Here is a 21196-nt window from a genome sequence, read left to right on the forward strand (position 1 = left end):
TGGCAGAGGGTAGAGGCAGAGCCAAGATTTCTCCGTTGGTTTTTTGTTAGGTGGGGGAGGGAGAATCCGCAAACAGTCACTCGGTACGGAGCCAAAACCTATCTTTCAAAAGTTTTTAGAGAAACCATATTTGCATCTTTCAAAATTGCAATGTCATTTTTGATGAGCTGGTGTGGATAGTGGCTCACACCACTAGCTAAATATAGCTTCGCTATTGCCCACTTTTGTATTTTGTATTTGAGTCTTCTTGTGCAGGGGCGGAGCTAGGATTTTCTTCAAGGGCAGGCTAACAATCCGACCTTTAAATCCGCGTAGGGTCAAACTGAATTCTAATACAAAAAATACATTATGTAATTAAAAAATATTATTTTTTTCAATATAAAAAAAAATTATTGGCTGGGTGGGGCCATGGCCTAGGCGACCCCCCCCCTCCTTCTGCCCCCTGCTCTTGTGTGACTAAGAGGTCATTTGGCATCCATAATAAATTGTTACCGTCCAATAATTCTATCCGAAAGTTTGAGATAGATTCATAGAATACTATGTTATAAGATTTCATGAATCTGCCTTAATTTTTTAAGCAGTTCCACTGAATAGTAACAATTTGTTACTGATATCACAACCTTTTAAGAGGTATTTTTGTTCCTTTACAGTTTTTTGACGTTCATTTTTGTCCTCATAAAAGTATACTGAACTACATTGTCCATGATTGCGTGACTTCGGGTGAGTGAGAGGCTAATCCCACCGCCCGAGTGAAGGCTGAAACCCTTTTCTTCCTCTCATCCTGTCAAGGTCCAAGGCTGCATTATGGTGTCTCAGGGAAGGTGCTCGTTATGCACTATTTGCATATCAGTATCTCCTTTTTTGCAATACAGATTGTTGACACCATGAGAGTTTGTAACAAAGACTGACCGCCTACTAGCCTCTGCCTCGGTTGTTGCACCAACCTCTTCAGGGATATGATCGCCTGACTTGACACCAAAAAAAAAATATGCGGATGAGTTGAGTGCCAATCAATGCAAAGAGGCACCATAGGAGAATCACATGTGGACTTGTATGGACAGTTCCCCACACAATCTCACAAAAGTTTCTATATTTACATATTAGTTGACCGCAAAAATATAAGGTGCTCTCAAATATTTTGCTATATATTTGAAAGGTCTAAAATTGTTTGAATTAGTGTACCTCAGACTAAAAATTGAATCTCGTTTTTCAGAGAACTCAATGTCGATGTCTTTGTTAGAATAATTGCTAGTTGTGGAATAGTTACAAGCAAGCATATAAGTGATGGTCGTAGTTGTGAGTTGTGACAGCGTCAATGACAAGGACCAGATTTAGAAAGAAGTTTAGCATGACTGAGTCAAATGACTAGTAGAATATTAGAGAACGATCTAAAGAGGGTCAGGATTGAGATACGGCTCAGACTCCTACAAGAGGCAGCAGTGGAGAATTTTCCGCAGTGGGCGAAAGCCTGATGAAGCAATGCCGCATGGAGGTAGAAGCCCTACGGATCGTGTTCTTCTTTTTCTAGAGAAATAAGTAATGACCATGTTTGACGAATAAGCATCAGCTAACTCTATGCCAGCAGCCGCGGCAAGACAAAGGATGCAAACGTTATCCAGAATGATTGGGCCAACTTTGACTTTTAATCCAGGGCTGTTCAACGAGTAAAGCCAACTTGGGGTCGACTTGAACTCGCCCAATAAAACTCGATGTTTTAGTAAATGAATCGAGTTTAAGTCAATAAATAAACTCGTTTAATTTTTTAATTTAATGAGTCAAGCTTGAGCTAGGTAGGCTCGAACTTGATTCGTGAACAGCCTTATCCCCATTTCTTGCTTGGTTTGGTTGCCTAGACCGGTGTGCAGAAGTATTCTAAAGTGAGATCGAAGCATTGTGAAAGAAAACCAAGCCAAATTGGGATTGAGATTTACAATTGGGATATTATGAGACAAAAAAGACCTACATACAACACATGCGCCATGAACAAAGACCGGTAGATGGCCTCATTGCGTTAGGCGTGAGGCATAGACCACATTATTTGTCCAACCAGGGGCGGAGCTAGGATTTTTTTTAGGGGCGGGCCAAATGGGAGTTGGGTTTATTGGGTTGGATTTGGGTAGGGAGAAACTGAACTCACATTCAAAAAATACATAGAGACAAAAAAAAATCAATTTTATATTGTAATATATATATATATATATATATATATATATATATATATATATATATAACGTACTGCACCCACCCTTTAATTTCCTCGTCCAAAACTTGTCTACGACATCTCCATATTGCCATTTAAATATATCTAGAAAATAACATATAGTATTTTAAAATTCCCCAACATCGGCATCATCATATGAAAGGAAAATAAAGAAATAAAAATAGAGTAAAATGCAAGTATGGTCATTTGTATCTGGACTTTGGGAGTTGTCTACATCAGAATATCTCTGAGTATCTTTGAAGACATGAGAAGCAAACCATTCTTTTGAAAATGATCAATTATTTAGTAATCTAAAAGGTGAAATTGTTCATAAATAAATAAATTCAAGAATGATTAGTGTGAACTATAATTTTAGCATGTGAAGTGTAATAAGCATAAGAATGCTCTTCATGTTGCCTTCGTTCTATCAAATAATTGCTGTGGGGCCTAAGTTTTACCAAACAAGAGAAAATAATTCAGATCTTCCATTTGTTTGACCAACTAGATTTTTCATCTCATATCAAGCAACATGTCGTATTTACGTTTATGTCTTGTGTCAAATAATTAGTGAAGCACTTGTCAGTTGCTACTTTTAACTGTCGTAAAGATTTTTCTCTCTGTTTTCCTTTTTTTTTTTTTCTGGTTTCTTCACAAACTTTAACTTTTAAGTACGTAAATTATTTTGGCTTTACAATAGTCAGCAAAATAATTGACTTGTACGTGCCTATAAATATATGATTTTTTTTTATATGAAGATTTACGTATGGCCTGCTAAATAATTATTAGAAATTAAACAGGCCATTGTAGATTTTCTGGCTTTCCTGTTTGATGTGGCTTTCGACTTAGTCTCGGGTTCAAGCCCGAAAAAAAGAGTCTCGGGTTCAAGCCCGAAAAAAGGGCACCGGACTAGCTTGATCAATTATCAGGTGGGCACAGTGGGCCTGACAATATTTTTTAATATATAATTATAATATTTTATTATGATTAATTATATATATATATATATATATAATTTAATCAGGCCATCTACGCTTGAAACTCACTCCTTAACCCGGCACAGAGAGAGGTGCACCAGAAACCTTGACGGCTTGTGAGGAGTTGCTCAAGCAATGGCAAACGCTCCTTACCTTTAATTTCAGCAGTGCCGACATGTGTTTCCCAAACGATTCTTTAATTTGGGGTGTCACATGCTTCAGGGGCCTATCTTCAATAATAAAGTCTGGATTTTTCGAGGTAATTTTGCAAACTACTTTGTTTTTGGACCAGTGCATTAGGTGATCTTCTCCAATATATCCAGCTTCATCGAGTTTTTTCATGATAGGCTGAAATTAAATTAAACATAATGGAATTTTTACGTCTCGGGCTTGTCTACTGGGATTTGGTAACAAAAATAATTCTCTGATCTCTATTGAGTTCGGATCGACTTTGTGATTCCGTGAAGATCAGACAACAAAAAACCCGATTGCATGTGAATTTCAGGTCTTAATCTAGTTGGACCTGCGTTTGATTTGAAACGATCAGCTCTAGGTAGGAAAACAAGAAGAAGAAGAAGACAGGATTCAATCATAACAAGTCGGGAGAAATTTGAGTGGGTCAGACCATGTTCTCTTGTCTACTGTTTGCATGCTCCCATATAGACAATACGAACCCCCATTTTCTTGTTGGTCCGAAAATGCTAAACAAAAAAACTCTTTAACAGTTCTGAACTAATGGAAGGACAAAGGTAGGTTGGTAGAACAGGCTAAACGAGCACAACCGTGTCTCTCACCCCAATAATAATTTTTCTATATACAAAATAATTGTAAATAGTTCTAAGAAAGCATCAAAAAATGGTCTAGAAATGTCTACCAAGTATGCTATTAAATCATGTAAATGAAAGTGCGACATGGACAAAGCCCTTGCCCCTGGAATCCAGGGCTGCTTGGGGACCTAAATGAAACATCAACTAGAATGTTGTACATCTACTATTTGCAGTTTAAAAAAGTAGTGCCCATAAGGATCGAAGAACTAACGACAAACTTTCACCAACCCGGCAGTCTGACTGCTACTTACGGTCATAGCTGAAACAAATAGGCACAGTCAGCCACATCCAGTTCATATACATAGTCAGCTGAACCAGGAAACCATGGATATGCACATGCGATCAGTTTGCAACATATGCATGAAACTTCAAAGGCCGTTCTTACTACCATGCTGACAATTATCTATTCTGAAAATCATCATGATTGCAAACCTCTAGCATGTGTCATTGTACAATGGGAACCACTGGCATTATGCAGATAAAAAAATCAAATTGATTCGTCAAGACATGAAGATTCAAGGAGTATCTGCATTTGTATTAGCAAATTTAAGACTCGATGAATAGGGGTGAACAACGAGTCTAACTATTTGAGCTCGACTTATTAAAGCTCGGTTCCTGAACGAGTTCGAGTCGAGTCATTTGCTTAATGAGTCGAGCTCGAGTTCATGAGTCGACTCGTTCAAATAATCAAGTCGAATTAGAGTTTACTGAACTTGAACTGTTAAAGCTTGACTTGCCTCGAAAATGATGTGTGGCGATTTTTTAAAAAGCTGGTATATTGTCATTAATTAATTATAAAAGTTTTTACAAAAGCTCCTTCAAGTTTGTTGAGCTTTAATCGAGTCAAACTCGATTTATGACAAAGTAATAGTTCATATATTCAAACTAGTTTGTGGAGCCTTCATCGAGTTGAGTTTGAGCTCAACACGTGACTGCCGAATCGAGCTCCAACTCGAGCTATTTTCGAGCTCGAGGTTTCATTAGTCGAGCCCAGCTCAAGCTGACTGAACTCGGGCTCGACTCGGCTCATGTTCACTCCTATCGATGAGCAACTCGGTAGTGCTTTCGGCTTATGGCAATTATATCCATCAACCTCAAAGATCTTGTAGCGATGAGCAACTCGGTAGTGCTTTCAGTTCACATCTTACTGGCAATTGTATCCATCAACCTCAAAGATCTTGTAGTGTATTGAGATGCACCACATGCGGCAGCAAAACTTCATCTTTTGTAATGAAAAAGGAACTCAAGTTTCTAATGCTCCATCTAATCACAAACACTCGATTAAAGGTCATTTTGTAGATCTTAGACATGGATTCCGAGATCCTCATTTGTATGATTCCATGACCCACCAGACCCTAGTATATGAATATTCCAATTCAGGACTTTGATCATTGCAATATGGCAGTGTGAATCATCGCCACAGAAAACGCGTTAAAAGACGCTTTAAATGTAAAAAATAGGTCAGCCGAAAAAAAGGGAGAGCGTGTTTTTTTTTTTTAAAAAAAAGAAACACGTTCTTTCACATTGTGCCCTTTTTTGTTTTTGTTTTCTCAGTTTTTTCAGCTTTTGATTGTCAGACAATTTTAGCATTTTATGATTAAGATTTTGGCCACTTTTCTCTTTTTCACTAAAAGATTAATTGTTTTAACATGTGCCGCGATCGTTAAAAAAAAAAACTTTGTCTTTTTAAACCCGAGAAAAACATGATTGTTTAAAACTTGAAAACAATATTTATGGCCATAGTATAAAACTAAGAATCCTGTCAAAAATTTGACCTAGTGAGATCAATCTGTGATCTCACCACAGCCAAGCAACCAAGGATTGGAGTACTAGCTTTTTCTGCATATTTCTAGATATTCATGTCTGCTTCTCAAGAAAAAGAGAAGGCTAAGATGGTTTATTAATTAATCTTAATTAGAGCCAGTCCGTGGTCTTCCAAGTCTTTGGCATATTGTCTTGCTGCCAAGTGGGTATGGTCCCAAAGCTTGTCCTTTCCTTTGGAATATCGTTCTCACCAAACAATGGTCTAAGAAAAAAAACACACAAAGAACGCAACCAAACTAATGTGTTGTTTGTTTTTTTTTACAAGGCTAATCTCTTGTTGCTTGCCGTAAGCAAACTTAATGTGTTAATTTGTTTTGGCTCTCGCTTCATGTGAAAGCAGGTGTGTCCCATGGAAAGTTGGATGAACACCTCCCTTTCATCTTGTCACTTCAGTTCCCAACCAATATTTTAAATTTCAGCTGAGCAAACCATTGAAGACTTTTGGAAGTACTAATCCCCTAAATGTCATTCTAAGCAATTATTATATTGCCAACACGTAGCAACAAAAATACATTCCATTTGTTGATTCTTCAAAGTAGAGAGTAACTCATTTGAGTTGAGCACCACCCAACTCTTTTAAAAAATTGCTCAAGGGGTTAACATTATACCATCCGTGTTTTGCTGGCAACAATGTCCTCTAATGCCACTCCTTTATAATGTAAATAATAAACTGTAAATAATAGCATGCACGACACTCAAGTTGAATGATATATTATAAAATCACCGAAGTTTTGAAATAGCTCTATAGCTCTAAATCTTGAACGGGATCACTGGTAGCTCTAAATCTTGAACGGGATCACTGATAGATCTAAATCTTGAATTAAATAACATGCACGACACTTAAGTTAAAAGATATATTATAGAATCACCGAAGTTTTGAAATAGCTCTAAATCTTGAACATCACTGAAGTTTTGAAATAGCTTAGCTCTAAATCTTGAATTAAATAGCATGCACGACACTTAAGTTAAAGGATATATTATAGAATCACCGAAGTTTTGAAATAGCTCTAAATCTTGAACGTATAGGATCACTGAAGTTTTGAACTGAAGTTTTGAAATAGCTCTAGCATGCATGACACTCAAATTGAAGGATATATTGTAGAGAAATAGCTATAAATCTTGAACGTATAGGATCACCGAAGTTTTGAAATAGCTCTAAATCTTGAACGTAAACGTAAGGGGTGGTTTCACCTTTCACGAACCACCAACTACTTTTAAAAAGTTCCATAAGTTTAGAGGACCTTGTAAAACCCCACCTCAAGACTGTCATAGGGAAAGATATTAGTCAGGCCAACTTAAAGTTCTTTTGGTTGTTTTCCAGGGGGTTGGTACAATAATTGGTTGTTTTCCAGGGGGTTGGTACAATAATTAAGGTGAGAACTGTTAGCCAATTAATTTCTATTTCAAATTTTCGAAGCTCTTAGTCATTGACGTACAAGCTCAAGCACATTAGAGGCAACACTTCAATACGCTGAAAACAAAAACAAACTTAGTATCTTAAAAACACAAGGATTGAGTGAGAATTACCACTCTCCTCTAAGCAATACAATGAAATATTCCTTCTACTCACTCAAAAAGTGCCATCGCAATTATAACATAAATACAAAATGTGGTACTGATTTCCTAACTGTGGTAAATGATTCAACAGTGAAGGTTCCTTGCGGACAAGTCATGCTTTATATATAGCCTGATTGATCCATCAATCAGATCAAAATTTGGTCCTAGAAACTCATTTAGATGCTATATATCCTGGAGGTTTTAGCAATGTCTATGTACAGTGGTGTATAATTGTTGGGTGTACAGTGGTGTGCCGCATCTCAATCCCTTGTTGTTGAGCTAGGCGAGTGGACCTCCAAAACAGACTTTGCAACACAAATGGGGCCTAGGCAATCCAAAAATAGCAAAAAAAGAAGAGAGGAAGAGAAGAAAACGGAGGGAAAAGGGACAAAGAAAGCTAGCAGAAAAACAAAGCTTGAAAGGTTGAAGGAGAAAAAAATGGATGCGGAAAAAGTTTTGAGAAATTCACAAAACCCTGTGCAACTTTTAATATATTTACGAGGAACTGCCAACGTTTGGAAAACTAAAAATAGTAGCCTGTATCTATCAAATAATCTTAAACACATGCTTCGATAATTAAAAACATAACATTTTAAAGAACTGCCTCACCCTTAAAAAGGTACATATTCCTTTAGGTTTTGACAGCCTACATTCCACTAATTATGCAAACATGTTTATATCACCACACTGTTCACATTTATACTGCACATTATTTATTGTCGGCGTCGGCGTGTTGATGTAAATGGTGTCACCACATTGTTTGCTTGCAAGACATGCCTGCATGCAACGACACATCTCTAGCTATATTTACAGGGGGCACACCTTCATCCCATTAGCTGATTCCCCATGACAAAATCTCAACGGGTAGATCTGTTGATCTTTAAGTAACGATATGTACTAGCAGGTAGAAAGAAAACAGAGACAGACCAAAGATTCAGAAAACGGAGAAAAGGAAACCCCCCACTCTGCTTCTCAAAAGGTAGTATGAATCCCACCTTGCAGAATCAACCAAGGACTGCTGGAGATGGAGAGCTAGAGCTAACCAACATCTAGTTGCCTCTTCACCACACGTACAATGTCGTCAACCTGCTTACCATTCACATTTTAGTAAAAATGTTGGATTTCTATCCTCCATGGTCCAATAACTCTTAACAGCAAGCTTGAGCATTTTATTCTCATGTGCCAGAATTTCTCCTTCATTTTTCTGTAAGGACAAGAATTCGTAGATAAACGAGGCTTATTTTAAAGCTATTCAGTGTCATACCTGGGGAAGAGCAATCCTTTCCAGATTAGCTGCATATGGCATGGGCACATCGGCCCCGCCAACTCTAAGCACTGGTGCATCAAGGTGATCAAAGCACTCCTCCATCACCGATTGACTGTTTCAGGATAAGGAGAAATGAATATGAGAAATTTTGTGCAACTTATGAACTGATAAGCTTTTGCCAAAGAAACACACAAACCCAATTTCTGCAGAGACACCACACTGCGGGAAACCTTCTTCAACAGTAACAAGCCGATTGGTCTTCTTGACAGATGCAAAGATGGTTTCTCTATCAAGTGGCCTTATTGATAGCAGATTTATGACCTGAGCAAGACATCAATATACTTCATAAAGAATATGACAACTTCTGCATTCAAGTCGATGGCAGTCAGCTTTTACCTCTGCACTGATCCCTTCCTTGGAAAGTATATCTGCAGCCTGCAAAGTAGCCAGAAGGTTTTTTTATTTTTTTCCCCTAACTTGCAATTCATGTTCTCAGGAAGTGTAAAGAAGCAACACCTGATCATAATAACAAAACCTAACCATACAAATATCTTATTCCAGAATTACTTGCATGAAGCAGTCCCAAACACATAAGTGCATGTGTGTGTGTATATATATACAGAGAGAGAGAGAGAGAGAGAGATTGGCCTTGAGATACTATTCCAGGGGTTAATCATAAAGAAAGAGGTTTACCTGAGAAAATATCAAGAAATTATGACAAATAACAAACAATACAAAGATCAGGATTGGGAATTCAAGGAATAAGAACATATTTAGCTTCAAAGGAAACATTTTGTAATCTAGAAGTAGCAAAATAAAGAAAAGTGTTACGCTTGTAACAGTACTTCAACTATGATATAAGGGCTCGGTGGCTCATTCCAGACAAAATCATTCTTTTGCCAGCTTTTTGTAATAGTGACATATTGTTCCCCCTTTGGTTCCAGCTTAATTTTATCACCATATACCATAAACAAAATATTTGGAGAAGTTAGCAAATGAGCTTAATCAGAAGGACTTCATCATATGATTAAACAGCTATTCTTGTTCAGACCAAAAATAATATCATACCAGGAAAGAGAGACACTAGCCCATCTGATACAACTTATATCAGATGACATTGTGTTGCAGAAAACCTTTCTCATGAAGATAGATTGATATCAAAAGGCGAAGCAATTTCAACATGAAAAGTAGAATAAAATTTACTACGAGTATTGGACTATAGGAAAAGAAAACATTTAATGTGTTGTCCACTTACCAACTAGAATTCAGCTGATTCCGTTGTAAACAAAACATGTTGTAGCCATGCGCACTCTGCCTATAAAAAGCTTACAAGTACAAATGCAAACTAAACGAATAGATGGAGCCATAAAAGTAAATCCAACTAGAGAAGATATAAGAATCAGCTTTACCCCATTTATGAAGCACTAAAAAATTGTTGTAAAAGCATGTGGGGATGCACCTAACAGTCTAATCTAATGTTCTACAGGCATACATGGGATGAACAGGCAACGACATTATCATTCAGAAAAGAAAAAAGCAGACTAACCTGAAGTGCATAACTGACCATCTTAGAGAAAGATGTAATAGTCACATGGTCTCCAGACCGTTCTATCTGCCAAATGAAATATTAGTTTGAGTAACCAACATGGATATTTTCTTTAGTACAGCAAAAAGGTACCTTAGCTTTTCCAATTGGAAGACAGAAATTAGAATCAAGGGCTTCCTCTGAAACAGGAAATGTTTCACCATACCTGCATGAGAACGTAATTACAAGATTCTACAATCAGCATCATGTCAGAAGCTGATGAAGATTTTCTTCCAATATACTTAGCCTAATACATACAACAATTCATTTTCCAGAAAAACAACAGGATCTGGGTCCCTAATGGCAGCTTTTAGCAGCCCTCGAGCATCTACTGATGAGTAAGGAGCCAGCACCTTAAGTCCAGGACAAGTTCCATACCAACCGGCATAACACTGCAAATAAAATCAACTGAATACTACCCACAGTGATAGTTTCATTGTAATCAAATGCATGACAAAAACGAGCCATCAGTCATCAGAATATTAATGCAATGTAACAGAGAAGTAGAGCAAAGAAGAAAGACAACCGCATCTCAAGAGAAAAAAAGCAAAATCAAATGATCAAATTTAATGAATGGTGTCAAGTATTGGCAAGTGGCAACAAACCAGGTCCATTTTCAATCTCCTCTACAATGTAAACCGCCAAAGGAACTCAAGGAAATAGTTAGGCAAGAAACCTAGACTACAGCAGGCACAAGGATTGACGGGATCTTATGGGACAGGATTTGACAGAGGACCATGATGAGTTCCAAATCCAAGCTACATGTAGCTCCATCCCCAGTTGCAGACTTGCAGTCAATAACACATCTATCTGAAGGACGAATTGGCTGTTAACATAGGTAATGAAAGAAAACGAAGCACAAAGTGTCAAACAATGACCAAACCTGAGAGTGTTGAGAACCAACACCAGCAGCAGCCCCGTTAGGTCCTCTGAAGACAATTGGTACAGATATTCCACCTCCAGACATATAAAATGATTTTGCAGCAGAATTGATTATATGATCTATAGCCTACAGAAAAATGGTAAACAATTCAAAAGTTCCGTGAACATATGAACTGGAAGGTCCAAATACTCAGAACAAGAAGTTTTCATATAATATCCTGAAAGTGCCAAAAATTTTGCAGCAACAGATATTGGACCGAAAGGAGGCCAGAATTCAGGTTTTCTTGTCAGCAACATTATAATAATTCCCAGGTTCTACCAGTCAGATGCAGATTTATTAGCAATACTAACAATCAAGATGAAATAAGTTCCTTTTCAATTAATAACAACAGGAGAAAATGTTCACATGGAAAAAAAGAGAAATTGCATCATCTTTGCTTCCCATAAATGGATCCATAACTTGGAAAGAAGACATCAAATATCTAAGCAGTTTGTATTGGTCAACTAGTCGGTACTAAACAGAGATGCATCACAGATAAGGGTGGGCATCGGGCCGGGCCGGGCCGGCCTGGTAAAGGCCGGCCCGATCCGGCCCATCAGGCCAGGCAGCCCGGGTCTCGTGCCCGTTTTAAAATAAAAAATAATTTTTTAATCATAAATAATTTTTTAAATATAAAATATATTTATTAATAATAAATATATATTATTAAAACAAAAAAATTAAAAAATATATATATTTTAAACATAAACGGGCCGAACCGGGCCGGGCCGGCCCACCGGCGGCCCGGCCCGACGCCCACCCTTAATCACAGAACTTGACAACCTCAATGTATAGAAAATCAGCATTGATGAACCCAAAAACCATATAAGTTGACGTTTTGGTTGCAAAAAGAGCTATCATATAATTACGGATGCAACAGTAATATGGAGGGGTTAAAATCCCAATGCATAGAAATCGCTCGGGACTAGTCTCACATCTATTACATTTATAGTGAATGATGCACATGCCTAGAGCTGATTACTTCTTGTGCCATGATTCATAGCCCATTTTCTGTAACAAAAAGCCAAAGCCTATGGATTGAGATCCACATGACTAGGTGCTCAGGTAACTTCAGAGAGAAGTCTATAAAAGGAGACCGCATGGGACCCCTGAAAAAGATGTGTGTGCATGTATTTGTATATGTATATGTACATGTATACATATATGTCTACGTATATGTATATGTATATGTACATGTATATGTATATGTATATAGATATGTATATATGTGTGTTATTCAACAAATAACATCTGTTTTGCAAAGGTGAAAATAGCATTTTCAGGTACAACTTGGCAACATGGATGACCAACATGTAGGAGCTGAATCATCATTCGACATGTTCCAATGCAGGCAAGAGGGCCGGATAGAAATATCTAAGTTACATCAAGAGCTTAAAGTACATCCCACAAATTAAATTAACAAATAAGTGAGATCCATCAAACAAATACCAAGGTTTGGTCAAAATAATTTTTCTGTAACATGGGATCTGCTGTGATGCATGTTAGCTATTGCATGATGTCTACTAGAGCTTGGGTATTGCATTAATCCCAATTTTTTCAACTGCTTAATTCATTTTTTACTTCACAAATAGGTAGGTCCCATGAAAGGCATCCTTTCTAAGTACCTCCACCAAGAAAATATAGACTGAGGTATACATCAAGCACGTCTACTCATAAAATATATAGAGCTCAGTCTGGAATCAACTGGTGGGCATTTCAGGAACTATGTACATGAAAGGCCAAACTGAAGGGAAGAAAACCTAGGATCATGCTTCATCTTAATTTCAATAAGAAGAAAAAAGGAAAGGAAAAAACAATACATATGAGCAAAACAAGATGACATAATCTTAACCTGCATAGAGAAATTAAATGTCATAAACTCCACAACAGGACGTAGACCATAAAGTGCTGCCCCAATACCAATTCCAGCAAAGCCAGCCTGCAAGTGATGTCATAAGACTTTTGGGAACAATTATTAGATGCTTTCAGATGAAGTGACATTGTTTGAAGATCAGTGAGAAGGTGGCAGGACATACCACCAGTCAAAACTGCTAAATAAGATGCACATGAGTTACCTCCGTGATAGGGGTATCAAGGACTCTATCAGGACCATACTTCTGAAGAAGGCCTTTGGAAACCTATATACAGAACCACTGTAACTTGTAAAGTCACTTGCACTAAAGAAGAAATCATCTGTCATATGCATGCATAAGCTTTATGGATATGTAAACAAACAAACAAATAAATAAATAAGCATAAATGTATTGACACACTAATTGTATCTAACCTTGTATGCTCCCTGATACTCACCAACCTGTGAACAAGGATTTTACATTAGTCCAAACATTATCAGAATATTTCAGATACTCACAAACCTTGTTGCATAAGCTAATACCTCCTCGCCCATCAAAAAAACTTTGGAATCTGCAGCCATCTCTTCATCAAGTGCAGAGTTGAGAGCATCCCTAATTGTCATCTGTAATAAATAAAACAAAAGTTTAAAGTCAACATTGGAATCTTAGTTGCTTTTAGAATTAATATTTGTATGAAAATTTTCATAAGACGTGGCACAGGCCTTGAAACCAAATTAACATAAAAATTTGCCTAAAAGTGCTCCCATTTTCCTCAATGGAGAAAATTGTCCATGTAAAACTAAGCAATTTGTATATGGACATTTACATTTTGGACAAAACTTTTTCCCTAGTTCCAGATGTACTGTCATTCTTCTTTCCATATGAGACTCAAAGATGAAAAGACTATTAAATGATGCTAGACATACTATAAGTAGTGGATAGGAGAAAAACAAGGACACTGTGTGGACTTTGAGAAAAAATGAAAAAAAAAAAAACCAAAGCATACATAAATATTTAAAAACGTCCTCAACACTAGATACAGGAGAACGAAAACCATAGACATGCATGCATCAGCTTGTTGACAAGGGTGATCAATCTTTACAAGAACGAGGATCTGGATAACAGCCAGAGCTTCATAAGATCATCTAATTTTGGGTGTCAGACAACCATTAAGAGGCTTTCTGTGAATAATGTACATAAAAAACCAAATGAGATAGACAAAGCTCTTCACATCCAAGCAATTAAGACTTGAAAGTGAAGAGCATGTCAAACTGAGCAGATTGGAGATGAGATCCAATAATCAACAAACTATTGAAGATCGGAGAACTATATTTATAACAATAAAACTACTACTTTTATCATTGACCAAACATTTTCCACATTCAAGTCTAAATTCCCACCACCAGTTGGCACATAATCTCGGCCACTTTGCAGTACCTCTCTCTCTCTTTTCTTTTTTTTTCAATTATTACCTGTAGAACTGTGACTTGTTCAGTAGACTTGCAGGTTCCTTCATGAATGATTTGCTCATGTAATGGTTGATATTTTTTAAATGTTACGTATTCATACAACATGTAATTTATGTTTCACAACTTCTTAATTTCTTCAATAGATTCTTACTCCGTTCCACCATGTGAACTTTGGGCATTGCAAGTTGTACAGTTCTTTCAAATAACAGATTTTTCTGTCAACATGATGCCCTGAGCAGTAAATAAAAAATGAGGCAGAAAAGATTTCACACGCAACATAGTGAAATAAAATGTGCAACAAGAGAAACTCATCATACCGTTTTTGCAGCACCAGAGAAACTCTTTTGTAGCATAGTCTCAGGAAAAACCTTGCATAAGGACTGCACGTGGGTCTGCAGGAATAACCAGGCAACTACTGTTTATACACATATACAGAAAGTGGTAGCCTTATGTTATGCTAAGTTCACCAATCTTTGTTGACAGATGCATAAAGATGCACGCAAATTAACAACAAATAAGAATAGCAACGGTTCCTGTTAACGTAAGTTCACTAAGACAAACGGACAAGTCATTATTACCACAGTCGAAACTGTACTAGAGAATCCAGCGAGCGGAACTTTTTGCACGACTCTCCCCAACATCGTTCTTCTGCTTCAAAACTCAAGAAGAAGAAGAATAAGAAGAAAACAGACATTTATGTAAGTGCCTCGAGTCAGACATCTAACAATGGCGTTACAAGAGAAAAAAAAACCCACTCCAGTCTTCAGCTATTTCACATGAAAGCTCCATGAAAACAAAAAATCGATGTAAACAACAGTAGGCCAAAGAGAAAACGCCCTCATCAGTCATCACCATCTACATACGAGGAGGTATCAGTGTGTTCACAGTTGTGCTGCCCTGCCGCAACGTTGAAGCTAAGTGTGGTTCCTACCAGATGGGTGGAGCTGTAATGGTGATAAGAACTCCCGACTTTCTCAGCATACAAGAATGTGAATTTACGTGCAAGAGCAGACGCCTTCTTTTAAGCATAGTGCTGTTGAAATCTAGACGGCTTCTGTTTATCTTTTCACATATAAAAATCACTGCCTTCCTGCCTCTTTTCAGCTGCTGCGACTTCTGGCATCACCGTTTTTGACACTTCCCCTGCCACTTGGACACAACATCGTTCAGTAGAAGCCACTTGGCACGGCGCCTTTCAGTCACGGGGCATTGAACACCTCCGTTTGACAAGAAGCTGGACTCATGCCGATCCAACACCAAAAACTGAAACTTGCGGCTCAGTCTAATATTTATAACTTGAGTTCGAACTTGATCCGGTTTAATTAAATTTAAAATATATATTTAATATAAAATAATATGTAAATATAATTAATTCTAATAAAATATTATAATTATATATATAAATAATAAAATATATATTAAAAATATAATTAGGCCACTCGAACTTATCGGGCCTACTCGGATCGATCCGATAATTGATTGGGCTGACTTGGTGCCATTTTTTCCAACGTCGAGCTCAAACTTGAGTTGGATCGAGTATCAAGTACCCACAAGCGGCTCAACCCCGACCCGATGCCCATGAAAAACACTATACATTGGTTCACCAAGCTCCATTGCAAAATCTATGATTTAATAGTCTTAGATTAAACATAATATTCATACTTAGAACCTCTATTTTATTTTTTTGACAAAAATATTAGGTTTAGGATAAGAGAGAGGGCCTGATCTTTATCTACGGTTTTCAAATTTTAAGAATTTCTAATGGGAGACAACCAAACACAACCTTAACCTTATGCTCCCAAGATTTTGGTTTTGTTTAGGGTCTTGGTTAGACTGAAGTTATGTCGTGTTTGTCACCATTTATAGTTGAATTACAGATAAATAACACACTAAAATGTAAGTTTTCACGCGTCAGTGAAACCATCTTTTCTTGTTGTGGTTGCCGGCACGATCATGATTTACTTTGTTCTCAGTCCTTTCTCTTTGCATGGTAGGTCCAGTAACTATGTTCGGTTTCCATGCAGTTGCAGAAATTGATCAAAATAGATGTTTTTCGATTGTCTAATTTGCAGGTTAAATCGCTAAAATCTTATGAAACTTTTCTGCTTGTTGAGTTCTTTGTATTTCTGAATTATATTATCCAAACAAAGTTGATACAAGTTGAACGCAGTAAATGATTTTCTGCTTGCTTTGGCATTGGATCCTGATGATTGATGAAGGTCTACCATTACAGATATGTGCATGCTCTTTAAAAGTTTCCATGAGAAGTAAATTCTATGCATTTGGGTCCTGTAACATGTTTCATACATTACCCATTCATCATTTCTCGTTTCATGCATTTAAATCACCCGCCTGGTCGAGAGACTTCATATCTTGCTAGTTTTCTCCCCAAAAAAAGAAGTATCACTTATAGTTTTAGTAACTATCATCATAAGGAGAACAAAAATGAAGAAGAAACGACGAATCATAGCTAGAATGGATACTTGTTCACTTCCCTACAAAAGGGTAGATACACCTGCTACATCCCACTAAGCCAACTTTCCATTAGAAGGTCCGGAGATCGAATCCCAGCGTCGCCACTTGCACTTTGAGCTTCTCGGAGGCTAGGAAGCGGACTTGACCGCAAGGAGACGGGGGCTCTCCTGCGAAGAAGAACAATGGTGGTAACATGAACGCACATTCAACATTGCAATTGGTGCCCTCGTCAATAGCCTCAGCCTCTTGAACCTGTCCTTGGCCGCCGGCGGCGACTTCTTTGTTTGGTCCTGCATGTTGACGATCACGGAATCAACGGCCGAAAATGGTCAAACCAGAAAATTAGCTCTTGTTTTGAACACTGTGCATTTTGCATGAGCCTAGCTGGTCAGACCCACTACTGGCAATTTTGTTCCAGACTAAGTTGAGATGCGGTAGGTTCGAACCCACTGTGCCAACAGGTTTGAACCAACTCTTGGACTATAGCCCCAGAGAGAGAGAGCAATTGGCAAGGTCTAAGAAAAGGGTTTCCTTTTTTGGTTTATGCAATAGGTTCCTCATCTTTATTCTTAATAATACTTTTTAACTCTTTCGTCACCGATATGCACGTTGAAACGTGAAGGGGCAGCACCCTGAGATACCAAAGTATGCCTGATACCCTATAGAGATGAGAAGTTGGATGAGAGCTTCAGCTTTCTGCCTAGCAGTGAAAAACTCGCTCACCCAGAACTCATGGCAGTGGGAGAAAAAAAATTCTGATGATCATCCTTATATGATTAAAATAGGTGAGACATGAGCACTAGAGCTAGGACAAAAAAGAATATGTCTTTGTAAATGGAAAATAAATGGGGACTGGAAAGCAAATTTTCTCAGAGGGATTTAAGGACGTGTTTGACAGGCGGAAACATTATTTCCCCTGCGAGAAGGAGGCGAAGAATCAAGAATGTCCTTCCCTAATCAATTGTGTTTTTTTTTTTTTTCTTTCTCCACAAAGCTATAGTTACCGTGGTTGTGGGTGTTGCAGAACCATTGCTTCCTTTCCTTTCATGAGACGATTCACCATCGGTATGCCTGTAATCGCCTGCAACAATGGCAACAAAAGTTTGTGAAATGCGCAAACTATCCACTTAGAGAATTCAAATGAAGTACATATTAGCATTAATTCTTTCTAATTTATTATGTCTGAATCATGTTAAATAAATACCGTAGAAATGCGAATCATGCTGAGAGTGAACCGATACTTTGTACAAGATAAATGTGGAAGGATGGCTATATATATATATATATATATATATATATATATATATATATATAAGAGAGAGAGAGAGAGAGAGACCAATTGGCAAAAGCAAGATATTTAGGTCAGAGACAAGAACCAAACCCATTAACTTGTTGCTAAAAAAATAATTTAAATAAAATATAAACATTCTAATAGGTTTGTAAAAACTATTTTGATTTAAAACATATTTTGAATCAAATTAGCTTTTATGAAAAATGTTGATTTTTTTTATAATCAAAATGTTGATAATAAAAACACTATAAAAACCAAAAAAATGAACAGCGTAATATATATTTTGCATCAACCTTTCTTAAGATCATATTATCATATTGGTAAAGTTAGATTAATAAAACACTATAAATATCATATTTAAAGGGTCTTGCTCTTGTTTCTGACTTATTGGTTATATATACATATATATGTTAAATCGGCTACCTATGTAAATGAATGGTTATTTTTTATTTTATATCGTTAAAAACAATTATAAAAGGTATATTTGAGACAATCAATTGCTTGGCCACAATTGTTAAGGAAAAACACATCATACAAAAAAAAACCATCTAGCTACAGAGATAGCCGACTTATTTCAATTTTCCTATATATAATCAACTGAATTTTTCCGATCATCCGCGCATCAAGTGCACTCTGGATTTGGTCTATAAATAAGGAGTGTATTATTATCCGGTGGCAAACTAATGTAATTAGTGAGGCAAGATAAGGGTAAAAAATGTCCTACATTTATTTATTTTTGTTATTTTGACTCATTTTTAAGTTTTTTTGTTTTTGTTTTCAACTGTTTTAATATATTCTCAGTTTTGTTTCTATTTTATCAGAATTGATTGGGAGAATCGCTTAAATGGTTTACCTATTGAAATTTACAACCTGATTGGTTTGATTCAATTTTTTTTTTAATATCCAAAGGTATGGAGACCGGATAAAGCAAATCCTTCCTAAAAAATAAGAAAACACAAAGACGAGCTTTGTTATAAAAAAAAAAGTTTTAATATTATCTCAACAGTTGAAGGTGCATTCTCAATCAGGACACCAGAATCTGCGTCCTATCTTTTGCTATAAACAACTATTTTATTATTATATGTGTGTGTCAATGGTCAACTGGTCTTGATGATATAAAATCTGAAGGCAGTGTATGAATAAATCATGCTAATTAACCAATTCTAAGCATGCATCCAAAACATTAAATTTTCGATAAACTTATAAAAAAATACATTTATGGTCTTTAAAAGTGCGTTTGATTCCTCAATTAAATCATTTGAGATTTTAACCAAGTATTGCACAAAGTTCATGGTTGGGCCCGGCCTAATAACTGAATGGGCCGGACTTGAGCGGCTGGTATAGGCTTCGGGCCAGCCGGACCCAGCCTTAAGCTTGATGGGTTGATGAAAGTTGATGAGAGTCCGGTCATCAGTTTGAGGCAAAGGCAAAGGGACGGGGGCATTTGGAGCCCTCAAAAGACTAAAAATTAAAAAAATTACCTGTAAAGTACAAAAAAAGTTTTGTTTAAGCTATATAAAAAATTTGAAAATTTATATTTAGAATTTCTGAAAAAAAATTGAAACTGTAAATATTTTTTACTCCAATCAAAGGGTCAAATAATCTCATTTTTAAGTTTGTTTCTTTGAAGATAGTATTCCTGCACTGTTATTCTGCAATTCATCTAATCTCCTCTCAGAGGAAGAAAACAGAAACGAGATCATGATAATTTAGACCCAATGAATGAAGAAGAAATCTTACCATCCTCGGCGCTGTCATCCGTGTCGGCGACGGAGATGTGGCAATACTCCCGGAAGCTTGGCGATCCCGGGAAATCCCCAGACCCCAGCCTCCACTGCCGTCCAAATTCCTCCTCTTCGATCTCCTCCTCCTCCCGACGATCCCCGCTTAACAACGAAGACGACGATGACGCACTATGGCTCCCCTCTTCACCCTTCCTGGTGCTGTGTACCCTCCTGTCCTCCTTGGTTGAGCCGCTCGCCGCCGGCGCCTCACCTGCACCACCACCACCTTTCTTCCCGTCCATGATAGCCTTCTGATTCCGGGGTCTGGACGACCCGGTACTGGAGTCGCCTCCGCCGCGGCTCTCACCATGGTCGTCGCCGGCGTCGCTGACGAGGAGCTGATTGGTGGAGAGGGTGCTGAGGGTCTTGGTCACTTGGGGACGCCTCTTCCCATTTCCCGAAAGCTTGAAGCTGCCGATCCTCCTCACCAGGGGACGATAGCCGGAGAGCAGCCCCATTTTCACTGCTTCTCGGCTGTCGAGAACCCTCCGGTCGTCGGACGGACAATCCAAGGCAGAAGAGGAAGTGAGAAAGATACAGAAGTAGGATTCGTCAGCAGGAGGGCGGAAGTTGTGGAGAACTCGTGGCTGTGAGAGAGAGAGAGGGGAAGAGCTAAAGTTGATCATGGCCACAGATTCTTACCATGGGAAATGCTTATTTAAGGGATCTGCACTCCCCTTCCTTCATTTATAGCCATTATTTTACTTTCCTTGATTATCTTTCTAAGTGGGTTTGACGATCATTGTGAAAAGCTCTTTTATGTTGGGAAGAGCAATAGTGGCAATTTAGGATATCTGTGGCTCATATTCAAAGCAGATATTTGGATTGACCTTTGGCCGGCATCTCATAAATGTCGGAAAAGTAATAAGAGACTTCGATATACCAAACTTGTTAAAAACTATCTAGATCATTAATTTTTAAAAAATTATACAGTGGACATTGTTTGAAAAAAAAAAAGAAATTTAGTTGCATTTTCAAAATACCTCTATAAGAAGGGAAGTGATCTCAATTAAGAAAAATCATTTGTTTCCATTATTGAGGGACATTTCAGTCACCACAATACAAGTAGATTTTTTGTTTTTTTTTTAATTAATTTCTACTTTTAGATCTTGTTAAAAACAATGAACCAAACAATTCCTCTCAAATTTGGCATATAAAAATCTAGTAT

General features: G+C 37.4%; 2 protein-coding genes across 2 annotated transcripts; both read right to left on the minus strand.

Moving 5' to 3' along the window:
• Nucleotides 1-8050: 8050 nt before the first annotated feature.
• Nucleotides 8051-15095, minus strand: LOC116248451 (pyruvate dehydrogenase E1 component subunit beta-1, mitochondrial). The gene is made up of 14 exons (XM_031621246.1): nucleotides 15057-15095; nucleotides 14796-14870; nucleotides 13552-13632; nucleotides 13444-13470; nucleotides 13232-13294; nucleotides 13009-13095; nucleotides 11118-11243; nucleotides 10493-10626; nucleotides 10328-10400; nucleotides 10196-10261; nucleotides 9046-9084; nucleotides 8846-8970; nucleotides 8647-8761; nucleotides 8051-8468 (listed from the first exon to the last, which is right to left on the minus strand). The coding sequence occupies exons 2-14, from the start codon at nucleotides 14829-14831 to the stop codon at nucleotides 8421-8423; spliced, it is 1020 nt and encodes a 339-aa protein (XP_031477106.1). The 5' UTR covers nucleotides 14832-14870; nucleotides 15057-15095; the 3' UTR covers nucleotides 8051-8420.
• A 1582-nt stretch (nucleotides 15096-16677) lies between these two features.
• LOC116248415 (uncharacterized) lies at nucleotides 16678-20664 on the minus strand. Its single transcript, XM_031621189.2, has 3 exons — nucleotides 19985-20664; nucleotides 17958-18034; nucleotides 16678-17243 (listed from the first exon to the last, which is right to left on the minus strand). Exons 1-3 carry the CDS (start codon nucleotides 20652-20654, stop codon nucleotides 17082-17084), a joined length of 909 nt encoding a protein of 302 aa, XP_031477049.1. The 5' UTR covers nucleotides 20655-20664; the 3' UTR covers nucleotides 16678-17081.
• Between the last annotated feature and the right edge of the window lie 532 nt (nucleotides 20665-21196).

This window comes from Nymphaea colorata, chromosome 2 (genome assembly GCF_008831285.2).
Source record: "Nymphaea colorata isolate Beijing-Zhang1983 chromosome 2, ASM883128v2, whole genome shotgun sequence".
Classification (NCBI taxonomy): Eukaryota; Viridiplantae; Streptophyta; class Magnoliopsida; order Nymphaeales; family Nymphaeaceae; genus Nymphaea; species Nymphaea colorata.